The sequence below is a fragment of the Melozone crissalis genome, unplaced genomic scaffold (assembly GCF_028551555.1).
Source record: "Melozone crissalis strain CALT ecotype California unplaced genomic scaffold, PUWL_Pcris_2 ptg000045l_1, whole genome shotgun sequence".
Lineage (NCBI taxonomy): Eukaryota > Metazoa > Chordata > Aves > Passeriformes > Passerellidae > Melozone > Melozone crissalis.
In genome coordinates this window covers 15,346,261-15,358,944 of record NW_026535823.1, presented here as the reverse complement: position 1 = coordinate 15,358,944, position 12,684 = coordinate 15,346,261, and the positions used below count along the sequence as shown (strand labels likewise).

Genomic DNA, 12,684 nt, shown 5'->3' with positions numbered 1-12,684 from the left:
GAGACCTATCAGGCCCTGAATGCTATTTGTATTTAAATACTATATATAAATAGTATAAAAATACTATTTCCCTAGGTATCAGTCTAGCTATGGGACTTCACAAAGAGGAGAGCTTCTTCACAGTCCCAAACCTGCCTGATCAATGGGGCAGGCTCACCTCACGATCAGAGACAATCCGCAAATGTCCACAGGGCTAAAAGCATGCTATCTTTTCAATGGCCAAAGCAAGACCAGTGGGATCCAACCCCACCAGAACCCTTCATTTGGAAAAAAAAAAATCTTTCATGTATAAATATTTCTATAGTGAAAATTATAATAAAGTAGTCCATTATCAAAGACAGAAACTCCACTTTCTGTCAGGCACAGAACTTTTCAAGAAGGGAAGATGTAAATCTGTGTTTTCTGTTGATCTGTTCATATATATTTCCTATCATCCCCTGGTATTTCCCAGCCGGGCCAAAAATTCAGGGAACAACAGAGCCACTGTGCACTGAACCTCCTGATGGCAGGTCTGCAGGACTCCCATCTGTGGTATGATCAGAAAAATCTCATGAGTGGGTAGCTTTTTTTTCTATGCAGACATAAGAATTTACTTAAGTAGCTAGCTGTTATGTCTGATGACCCAAGTAGTTTTTTGGCTACACTCCAGCAGCAAAGAAGATACAAAATTAAGGGCCGTAAGTTGGCAGTTACCTTCTAACTAATCTTTCCTCCTCAAGTGCCAGTTCGACCCACCTCTTCATATTTTAGGGAAGCTCATGTGAAGATGCTGAGAAAGTGAAAGAGGCCCTACTATTTTACTGCATATCTGGAAGTTTAATAAAATTGTTACCTAACTTGTTCAGCATACCGCTATGTGATTGGACATTTTAAGATTAAAATGCATTGAATTTTCTACAGCCTTATAGCCTCATTCAAATGATCATTCAAATGAAAGACCTAATGTTGGTGAGATTTTTATCAATGTCCCAGCTGTGAATACGTGTGTTTCCAAAAAGATAAATCGAAAATAAATCATGTGAAGTGTGGATGCCTTTGGCAGAATCAAAGGCAAAAGTCCTACTAGGAACCAGAGGTGTTCTGAGAGAGACACTGAGAGAATGCAAATATAACATACATACATTTTTAATGCCCACCCTTTGCTTTAAGATGCACACACTGCACACAGGGTAAGAATTGGGGTACCTAAAAATCCCACAATCTTTAGATACTCTCATCTGAGCTGTATATAACTTAAATGAAACATTCTGCAAGCATATTCAGATTTTAATACAGTTACAGAGAGAGAGCATAAATGGCTAGGTGGCCAAGAATGGCAAGCTAAGAATAAGTCTATCATATCATATTACACTGCAAGAAAAGTGAAGCAGATTTTTATAAATGCTGCCCGAAATTTAGGAATAGAGCTTCATGATATTTTTTCCAAACATAAAACTTAAATTAGACTTAAATTACATCCTTATGTATAGACAGAAAAATCAACGTAACTACAATTTTATAAAAAAATATTTAACATAAAAAGAAGTAAAAGAAAATTAAATTTGAAATAGATTAGGAACCCTGCACTTAAAAATGTGAGAAAGATGTAAAAATAACCAGTAAAAAAGCATTCTTCCTGAGATTTGTGAGACGGGAAACTGTAGTGGCAGGAAACAGGAGAGAAAAGCACTCTGTTGGTTTTTTAGTTTGCATTTAACCTACGTGGCTCACAACAAAGGATGTACTTAAGCCTCCTATAAACCATCCCTTAAAATATTTATTTGGGTTTAAGTGTTCAGTAAATAAGTACTTACTGTCACACACTTCCTTCAACATTCAAAAGACCATCTCCACTAGCTCTGCATACAAGGTTTCAACACACAAGCAGGTTTACTGCTGATTTATGAGTTACCTACCCTGGGCACACCTGCAGCCAGTGGCTGCTCTAGTGCTCTTTCAAACCTCATAAAATAGGAGGTAAGGCTGGTTTGCTATGTCCAAAACAGAAGAAATTCATATTAAGTTGAATCAGGCTGTATTTGCTGCAAGTTCCCAACAGGGGTAGTTACCACACTGACACACCGCAATTTGCTATCCCGTGGCGATTGGCTGGCATGTCTGTGTTCACACAACTGTGCATTAAACTAAGACCGTATGAAGAGAGCAAGATTGCTTTTTGGATCCTGCTGGCCACCTCATTTTGCATGTTTAGCAGCTGCTCCTTTAAGCATAGTTCATTAGAAAAACAAAAACAAATCAACAAAAAACCCCACCACAAAAAAAACAAAAACAAAAACAAAACACCAAAAAACAAACCCACAAAAAACCCCCCAAAACTAAACAAAAACCCCAAACCAACTGAACAAAATAATTACAATATAAAACAGGGTGAGTTGAGATGTAGGATATAGAATTGTGACAGATATGAGAAGTTTAGTAATGAAGACTATATAAAAGTTTATGGTCGTAGTTCTTAAACACAACGTGCACAAAAAGTTTAGAAGCTACCAGCAGTATTGAGGGTGTAGAATAAGATAAGTTCAGAGCCCACTAAGAATTCTGCTAATCTACATGTTCCTCTTGGTAGATAAAGAAAAGAAAAAACATCTTGGAACACTTTATTCCCACATTTCGCTCAGAATTTGAGATCTTTCCCTAGCCCCCCTCCCCAGAAAGCACAGGAGGCTGGGATATAGTCCAGCAGCTGTCAATCATACTGAAGAGCTGGCTCTCATTGTGATAGATTCAAGCATGTGCCTCTGCCTTTCTTGTCTGAGCTAGAATATGTCTGCAGAGAGCCAGCTCTCCTACTACCGGCACAGTTCAGAGCAGCAAACGCTGCACTTGCTTCTGCACAAAAATAAACAGTTTGGTGGTAGAGCTGCATCTACACTGGGTTCTGCCAGGACAGCAGCTAGATGCCATTTTATTTTTAGTATTCCTAGCCTACATAAGTATGTGAGCAAGCCTTTTAAATATAGACCTAGCCTTCATATTTTTCTTCATTAGAGTTCTAGCAGAATGCCTAAAATGTAAACCACATCACAGAATTTACAGAATATGGGCTACAGGAACAGCATACACTTACTACTTTGATCAGTTATACATTTGCTTTCCTATTACCATTGTAAGACAAATACTGTAATATGAAAGATGAAAAAGCAGAATTATCTAAATCTCATCTACTCAGTGCTTCATAAAAGACTAAAATCGTATCACAGACAATAAAATGAATGTCAAAGGTACTGTGCATTTTAAAAGATCAAATTCTATAATTTAGCCAATTGCCTATGACAAACATGAAATGGAAATTAGGAAGACATATTTAGGGGATATGTATTTTGCACAGGTGATCAGACTAGCAGAATTTGTCATTTTTACAAACTTTAGATTTTAATTTTGATGAGTTGTTGACTCTTAACAATTTTAAAATTTTGCCTTTATTTTATTTTTAATATTTATTTTGTAAGATTGTCACAAGGTCGTTTTCTCTCCATCCAATGGCATCTAGATCTTAATATTACAACAACAACTACCCAGAAAAGGGCATTTCCCAGGGAGTAATGACTGGCTGGGAGGAGTTGATGGCCTGAGGCTCTGCTGAGGGCCATTAACTCCGGCCAGTTATTAATCGCCAGGAAATGCCCTGCACCAAGGTTGTTATTGGTATTTTAAGCACAGATTGAGGGGGCGAAATGGATATCTGAGCATACAGGGGGTTTAACACATGATGCCATTTCCTTTGTTGCAGTTTATGGAGGACGTTTCTACAATCTACAGTCCTGATACCCAACCAGATCACACAGACCATTTTGAAGCACTCCATTGTACACACAGTAACTCACAAACTGTTAAAACAGTTGGGATTTTTAAGAGATAGTCTTTTCTCTCTAAATAATAGTCTGCATGTTCACACTTTAATAAGATGAACAGAAATATGCAACTCTTCATGTCAGTGTCAGCAGAATTACATTCCAGAAATATCTTTTTAATCATACTGTCTTTATGTTTGGGGCATTTCCTTTGTCAATACTCCTACTTAATGACCGCTCACATATCTCTGCAGAAAAGAATTTTTAGCAGCAACTGCCAAAGCATATCCTGAAGCAGCTTCAGCTGATGCTAGCCATTAAGGAGTTTGTCTTTTCCAATAATCAAACAGATTGGGAGATTGGGTCATTTTCTAGGAGATGGCTGGTAAAGTATTTCAGAAACTGCTTTAATTTTCTCCTACTTCTTACTCCAAGGCTAAAGTTTCAAAGATATGTTCATAGTCCACACAGAACCGTGAATATTATACTTTTTTTTTCCAGAGATCAATAAATCACTTTTAAAATCAAAAGTCTATTCTTAGCATATGTCCAAATAGTCTTCTGCCTTATTGAACTACTCACTATTTTTCACACCTTAGCTGTGACAGTAAAACAAACAAAATACGTCATGGCTTTATAACATGTCTAGGAATAAAGTACAGTTCTGCACTAAACTAGTTTTCAACAAAGGTTCTCAACAATGCACTAGTTTCCAAGTGCAAAACAAAAAATACCTTCTCACATTTTTCCTCGAAATCCTAATTTGTCACCACAAACATGTACATCTGAATCATAAATTGATTGTAAAAATCTCACTGAACTTAATATGTGGTCCTATTTTCAGTTACAGATTGTGGTTTCCAGCAACAGATATGTTCTTTCCTAAAATAAAATTCCCTCAAATTGATGGCCAATGTATGTGTTTCCACTTCTTTGCCAGATTAAAATTAATATTTTTTAAAACTTTAGAGTAAAAAAACCAACGCTGTATGAATATTGTGCAGCTTGGATCAAACATTATGACGTGTACTTCATGGTCATTTGAACAAAAATTATCAAATACTGTCTGTGGGTAAATTTTCAGGACATTTTCTTGTATTACTGTATGTAGGATTTTCTGAGGTGACCCTCTGGAAATGCAGCAAATCTTAGTAAATTGAAAGTAGCATTTGAATTACAAACCCCTTAGCACATCATTTCAGACTAGTACAAAATATATCTATATCTCAGCTTCAGTTCAAGTAATGTAGTTACATGCTAATCAGGTTGTCAAAATGTAACACAGGAACAATGGTCCAAAGGTTGAGCCAGGACTGGGAGGCACAGAGAACTTCTGATGCTGGGTGCAAACCTAAGAGCTCCTCTGTGTGCACTGCAGTGCAAACCCCAGGAATGGCTTACACAGCTCAGCGCCCCTTCTCCCATGCGCACCAGCAGCAGCTCCCCAGGGCAAGTCGCACTAGTATTTCCCAAAAAAAACTTGCCCAGCTTTTAAGAAATCTGTGGCACAGGAATTCCCTGAGTCAGAGGTGATGCTTTCAGGTAGGTTTTCCAGTGGGTTTTTCTCAGCCTGTATGTACCTCTGGGACTGGCAATGCCCCATGAGTATGAGCTCCACAGCTGCCGAGCCATGTCGTGAACAATCTCCTATCACTCATTTCCACCTATCACCTTTCTGGTTCCAATCCAGCAAGATGTGAACCACAAAGTGTATTCAAAATGTGAAGGGGAAAAAAAAGAATCAACATGCTGACATAGTGATGGGTTTTGCTTTGTTCCTTTCCTAGAAATTCTGTGTTTGATAAGCTTTATTTCAATGTTATTCAGCATTAAACTGAGATTTTCATAGTGCTCTCTTACTGTAATCCTAGTATAGTTAGCTTAAAATTGCTCATTGTACAAATAAATTTATCATTGGTTTATTCCATCTACATACTACATTCATTTTTTCCCCTGGCAGTTCACTGGAGAGTCAATCAGTAACGCAAGATTCTTCATAAAGCTTTATGTCAGCTCTCATCTTTATCTCCCTACATAACATACTATTATCAGCAAAGTTTACATTCTTAAAATTTTCTCTCTTTTCCAGATTGTTAATAAACATTTCAAATAGCACAGAACACAGTACAGATCCCTAAAGAATTTTCCTGCAGCTCTCTATCCATTGTGAAATTTGACTATTTATTCCTTAATATTGTTTCCCATGTTTAACTGGTTATTTGTTCATGTAGGTTTCTTCCTCTAATCTTAATTTATTTTAAATATATTTCAAATATATTTCAAAATAATTTAATTTCTTTCAAATTCCTCAGTGAAGGACCCTACCAAATACTTCTGGAAACCCAAGCTCACTTTTATCATCTGAATTTCTCTTGATGTCCTCAAAGAACTTTTTTTTTAAAAGCATAACATACTACAAAGGGAGCTCTTCATTCTTTTGTTTGTTTTTCTTTCTACTAGTTCTATTTTTTAGAATAGCTTTTACCCTGTAGTTTCCCAGATCTCTCCCAGAAAAGAGATTTTACATTGACTCCACACCAGCTCTCTGCTACTTTCAAGGCTGAAGCAGATCTGCTATAGCCAACATGACTATCAAAACATGCTGGTTGATGAGATGATAGATGATAATTTTCCTCTATTTTCTCCTTTTTTTTTTTTTTAACTAACACCTAAGCCTCAAGGAATGAAAATTTACACCACTGTATTTTTAGCTTATACCCATCTCTATTATGATTCAGGTCATGTGAGGATTAAGCAGATTTTATGTGTTGTGGAAGAGCCTTTCCGAAAAAGTTTCCTTCTCTATGAGCAAACGTGATCTTGAAGACACAATATATCAGCATTTCTGCTACTAGCCTCTGGTTTTGTTCGCTGTGTAAATCAGACTTCTTGCTGAATTCCTCCTTGGACTGAACATGGAAAAAATGCATCCTGCTGGCTCACAAAGAGCTGAACCAGGATCAGGAGCAATGGGACACCTGGAACATGCAGAGCTATGTTGACAATGTGTCTGCTGTTCTTTTGGGGCAGCTTTTTTCCTTCTCTTTTCTAGGAAGTATTTTTCTTTACTTTTTTCACCCTCCCTTTTTCTTCTGGTGAATGACAAAGAGAAAAAGGAGATGTGTCCATGTGCTCTGATATCTCTTCCTTTCTCCCCACCACAGCAGTCACTGGAAATGGAGGAGTTATGGCCACTCTTGTGCTGCACACTCTCTAGGGCCAAGCGATTCCGTTCCTGGACAAGGCAATGAGTGTGAGTGCCTTATGCCAACCTCACCTTCCCTTTTCAGCTAGGATTTCCTCTGATGTTAAGGGAATCAGCCTACTGCCAGTTTTCTGTAGTGAAAGGGATCTTTTCCATATGGTGAATTTAACAACTGCTGTGTGGGTTTTTTCACCTCCTACCAAGCATCCATGATGGCTGGCTTTGGGAAGTTTAAGCTGCAGCAATAACAACTTCTGGAGCTTTTAAAATGTGATTTGAGGGCCTGAAATTCAGATAAAGCAACCCAGGTAGCTGTTCTGCACCTCTGGGAGTGTGCAGGCATCTAGGATGCCCAGCTTGTGGTTCTGTCCCCCTATGATCTGTCCTTTTCAGTTCACATGGAGAAGCATCTGGACTTTCAGCAAAGTCCGCTCAGAATGCACATCACATACCCTCCCCATTAAGAGGATGGGTTGATGTTGATGGTGGTACCAAGTGAGGTCCGCATGGGCATGGCCCTACCTGATTGTTTAGAAATGTTTTATTCCAAGATTGTAGATACTGAGTTTCTCAATATGCCTAAGATTCGTGACATGGAGATACAACTTGGTAGGTATTTGAAGTACAAAGTATCATTTCTCTTCAATAGAAAGGTAAAGCTATCTATACTAGGCCTAGGAAGAGCAAAACTATTGCTTTTTATAACCTGAAGCAAGTCCATGAATGATATCTCAAAATGCAAATACTATGTACAACATCCCACAGGCTTTTAAATACCCATTAAAAGCAAAAGCTATAATAATATCTGCAAAAATAAATTATTACTAGTACCTCTAGTGAGAAGTCCAACTTTGATTTTCTCACAGTAAAGCTGCGAAGTCCTCTGTATCTTAAAATGTTTTCCACCTAATGTCCCTTAATTTTAAGTCTCAAAGACTCTCAAAGGAGTCTTCAGCAATTTTAGATATCCTGGTCAATCCCTCTCAGTAACCAAATTATGGGGTCCGCTAATAATGCAAACTTAGTGAGGAAAAAGGTTTATATAAATAGATTAATGCTGTTCCCACTTCGTAGACAAAACCTGTTTTTAAAACCTGAGCTGAACCAAACAAGATTGATATGGAGGACACCACTTCAGGGATCACACTGGCAAATCAATTAAACCTCCCCACGCAAAATATCCAAATAACTGGTGCAAATCCATTTCTATTCACCTTATAACTTCATCTCTTGGAACACTGCATGTTTCTGCACCAGAATTTATTTGTAGGAGCAATGCACTCATATGTGCCTCTTAACATTGTATTTTTCTTCATCTGTAGCCCTTCATCTTCTCCTATCCTCACAGGGTAGAATCAAACCAAATCTGGTTTGTTATGAAAATTAAAAAAAAAAAATTGAACCAAGAACCCACAAAGACCAAATCCAAACAAAACCAGCAGCCTTATTTCATATTTCTACGGTAGGAAAAAAAATATCATCATATAAAAACTAATTGCACTATTCCAGGAGATTAAAAAAAATAAATAAACAAATCCAAAAAGTCCAAAACCAACAAAACCCCCACAATGCTGCAAAGAAGATGGTTACCAGCCTGGGATCCAGTGATCTGTTCTCACACTCTCTAGCATGGCTACTCCCAACAGGTGCTCCTGGGACATTCTGAACAAAATGTTGAACAAAAATACACATTGAACAGCTTCAGCCCTGAAAAGCTGCTGTCTGCTGAGTAACTGTCAGAGAGACTGTCAGCAACATTCCACAAGCAGCAGAACAAACATTAAGACAAGAGTCTTCAGCTTAGTTGGGGGGTCCACGAGTACTTACTGTTTCTAGCAGAAGAGGTTTCTCAATTCAACGCATCATGCCACTGATATCTGAATCACAGATTCAGTGTCACAGCTGACAATCTGGTATCCTATGTACATTCCCTAGAGTTGTGCAGGAGATCAAACTCATTTGTGTTGCACTAGGAGGCCAAAAACTTACTTTTAAGACTTCAATATACTAACATAGCAATATTGAAAAATATTAAATTGGGCATCTTCTTTCAAGATCCCAGTTCTTTCATGTGGTACAAATTCCTTAGATTTTTGCTTGTTTGTGATGGACTTCTCTTAGTCTGGTAGGGAGTGACATTTTCCCTGCAATCTATTTCATGGAGTACCCTGTCAAAGCCCTTGTTTGTACTGCTGTGACCTCCTGCACACACCCAGACTCAAACTAATTAGCATACTAAGGTTTTAAACTTATTTGTTTACCTTATTATCATCTACTGGGCACCAGTTACAGGAAGGTGTAGAGAGACTATTTGGCAATTGTGTTCATCACCTTCTTAGTGAAACCTTGGTATACATTTCTCTGCAGAGAAGTTACTGTTTTCAAACCTTGCTCTTTTCAAGCTTGTTCTCCTCAGTGCAAATGCTAAAGCTCCTTGCTTTACCATGTCACCAAGACATACTGCCACCACCAGTATTCACCGTTCCCAGCACAGATAATGGCCAGATTGTAGCTATTGTCAAGTATGTGAATATAAAATTTTAGCAGTAAGTTCTCCTCCTAGGCTTTATAACTTTTTTTCCCAACTTTTTCAGCCACTTCCCAATGATTAAATTTTGTAGACGTTTGCTAACGTAAAAGCAATTTTTTTTCCCGCATTGTTTTCATTCCTGTTCATATCATTAGGGGAGCTCTACTTGGCTGAATTAATATTTCCTAGGTAAGCTAATTTCTTGAATGTATCATACTCTGTCATTTTTTCAGCAATGTTTTGGCTGACAAGTACACCAATACACCATATAATCAGATATCTCCTTGGTGGATGAAATACGAAAGTGGGACTTGTCGTGACATTAGTGTTAGTTCTTTCACCCCCCTAACTAAAGCACTTTAACCACTGTGTGTCTCAGTCATGAACTGACATTTACGCATTTCCCACCTGTGGTAGGTTGACCTCAGTAAGCAGCTTTTGATAATACTTTACCAGGGAACATACAAAATCGAGACACCTTATGCTTTCTCCTCTGCTTGGACCCTTAAATATTTTATTCTCTGCTGGTGGCACTGAAGCAAGTTCCTGGTGGTGGCAGCTTCTCCCTCATCCGCTTGAAGTGGATTTGGGGTCAAAGGGAGGAGCTAATAGAAGAGCAGGAACAGAAAGATTGGCAGCCAGAGATATTTGAAAGCTACAAACAAGAATCAGAAGACAGAACAGACAAAGAAGGAGGCTACCCACGACAGGGGTTGAAGACAGCACAAGGGAGATGCTGGTTCCCGATTTATAGAGGCAACATGCCACAGTTAAGTGGCATTGCCCAAAGAGCTGTGACTGGTTGTCCTCTTCTGCACAACACATTGCAAAGTTCAGTTTACATCCTAGCCTCTGCTGGGGGAATTTAGCTGTCCTTTATGGTTTGCTTCTTCCCAATGGTACAAGATAAAATGCTGTTGTAGGATCATTTTCTAGTGAGGCGGATATTTTGCTCATATCCTTTTCATCTGTAACATAAATCTCACTCTAACTTGTATTTCACAGCAAAAGAAATTATGTGTAAGTTTTGATTTGCTTTTAAAATTTGCCAGAGTAGGATCAGTTTTTTTACTGTAATCACTTGTGTCCTCATCTGTTTGGCCTTCATTTGAGCAGAAAATGTCATTCTTTGCTTGTTAATTAAGTTCACGCAAACAGTTCTCAGAAAGTGGTTTTGGTTTTAATAAAACATACAATGTTGAAAAACCCTTTCTAGAGGAGTGAACAGCAATTGGGTGAAGAAAATTCTGTGAGTTGTAATTATACAGAATATCTCAAAATAAGCACCAAGAGACTTCTCCTCTGAACAAAATTCTGTTTTCAGTTAGCAACAAATTTACCATTATAATTATATGACAGTTCTTAGATGAGTTCACAGACATGTTTTAAAAATCCCTGTAAGCAATGCCAAGGTCTACTGCTGGGTGCTGCTTCCCCTGTGCCCACGCAGACATTACCAACCTCAAAGATGCCACAGTAACAGCCATAGCCAACGTGCAGAGACTGAATTCACATTCTCAAAGTAATAACTCACATATAATGAGGGATGATCAGAAGATGTTCACCCCAGGAACACTGGAAGAGTGGGACTTCTTCATCCCACACACAACGCTAGGTCTCAGAAAATTCAAATCTTCCTTTTGAAATGCTCCTAGTGCTTTTCCTCACAGAAGAGAATGGTTTGATCTCAGGCATAAAGTGCTGTGAGGGGTTTTTGGTGAAGAATGCAGTGGGATAGCATTCCCACAGCAGAAATGGCCAACAGTCTGCCTGCATGCAATATCCAGGACTTTTACAAAGGATATAAAATCAAAATTAGGGAATAGAATATTATCTTTGGGTTCATGCCTTCATTATGATGAAGCTTAGCCACAGTAAATAAAGTTACGAGAATCTCAGCAACGAAACACACAGTCCATTCACAGGGAAGTAGGATATTAAACATGCAGCACTCTCACTGTCAATATTAAATGTTTAAACACTTTTATACTTGCTGATGTGCACATTTGAACAGCAGGAATTAGAAAAAACCTCTTGATTATCTTTAAGTCAAAATATATTCAGGAATGTTCACTGATTTTGCTCATAGCTGAAGCATGGAGGTAATAACTTCAAGACAGAAGACATGCAATGCAGGCTCTGGGATTTCTAGTTCTATCCATTCAAGATAATGATTGAGGAGAATTTTACCTCGTTGTCCTTTCTACCTCATTGTCCTTATTCACAAGAACAGTAGCTGAAAACCATTTATGCCAGCTAGCTGGTGTCATTACTCCCAACTGTGATTATTACCTTTCAGAGACAGATATTCCCCACAGCCAAACAGGCTCTAACAAACCTCTGTACTTGTAGTGAAATTAACTTTCAGTACTGGCTTTTTTCACCTAGATTATTCGATTGTTTATAAAAATACTATAAGCATCTTTCTCACTTGGATTAAGAATGAGAAGAACACATATTCATTTTATGATCAAATTCAATTCACAGTAACAATTCTTATTATAAATTACATATCATCTCAAATACAAAATTATTCACAACAGAACTGCTGAGCCTCCACACTGGAATCAACTCTTTCCCTTGATATTATCTGTTGAAAGTAAACACCAGTCTAACCAAAAAAATAATGACTGTCCTCTGCACAGTTTTTAACAATGAACTTTTACGTCAATTGAAAAGACACTAAATATGTTGGTTTCAGAGACCTGTAAACTAGAGATTCCAAGTAAGTATGTTGCATCTTTATGGTTAAGTGGCACTTACATGGTTTGGAAAGTCAGCCTTCAGTTCAGCAATGCTTTTACACCAATATGCTGCTGTTTTCTCGCTGATGAGTTCAATGTTTAGAAAAGAGCCTTGGCCTGGGCCATACAGAGGACCTGAAGTAGTTCCACGCACAATCCTTGGAGAAACATTGGTTACAATATCCTGCAAAACAGGAAATACTTTCAGACGGATTTTGCAAAGTGAGCTTTATGTTGTTGGTGTATATCATATAATACAAGCCAAAATGTACCAGGTGTTTTAAAAATAATTACAGCTACAGAGCAGTTCTCTAAATTAGCAGATTTTCCAATTAAATTCTTTACATTGGAGGAGAAAAATGTTTTCTCTGTGTGTAAAATGGCATGATAATGATAAAGAAAACACCAATATTG

General features: G+C 37.9%; 1 protein-coding gene across 3 annotated transcripts in view; it reads right to left on the bottom strand.

The window, feature by feature from the left end:
- DPYD (dihydropyrimidine dehydrogenase) overlaps nucleotides 1-12,684 on the bottom strand; it is a 329,698-nt gene that overhangs the window by 113,693 nt on the left and 203,321 nt on the right. For all 3 annotated transcript variants that reach the window (XR_008483657.1, XM_054285597.1, XM_054285598.1), the window contains exon 14: nucleotides 12,290-12,454. Coding sequence is in view for 2 of the 3 variants with exons in the window: in XM_054285597.1 (XP_054141572.1) it covers nucleotides 12,290-12,454 (165 nt within the window). In the remaining variant the exon portion in view is untranslated. The remainder of the gene's footprint in view (nucleotides 1-12,289; nucleotides 12,455-12,684) is intronic.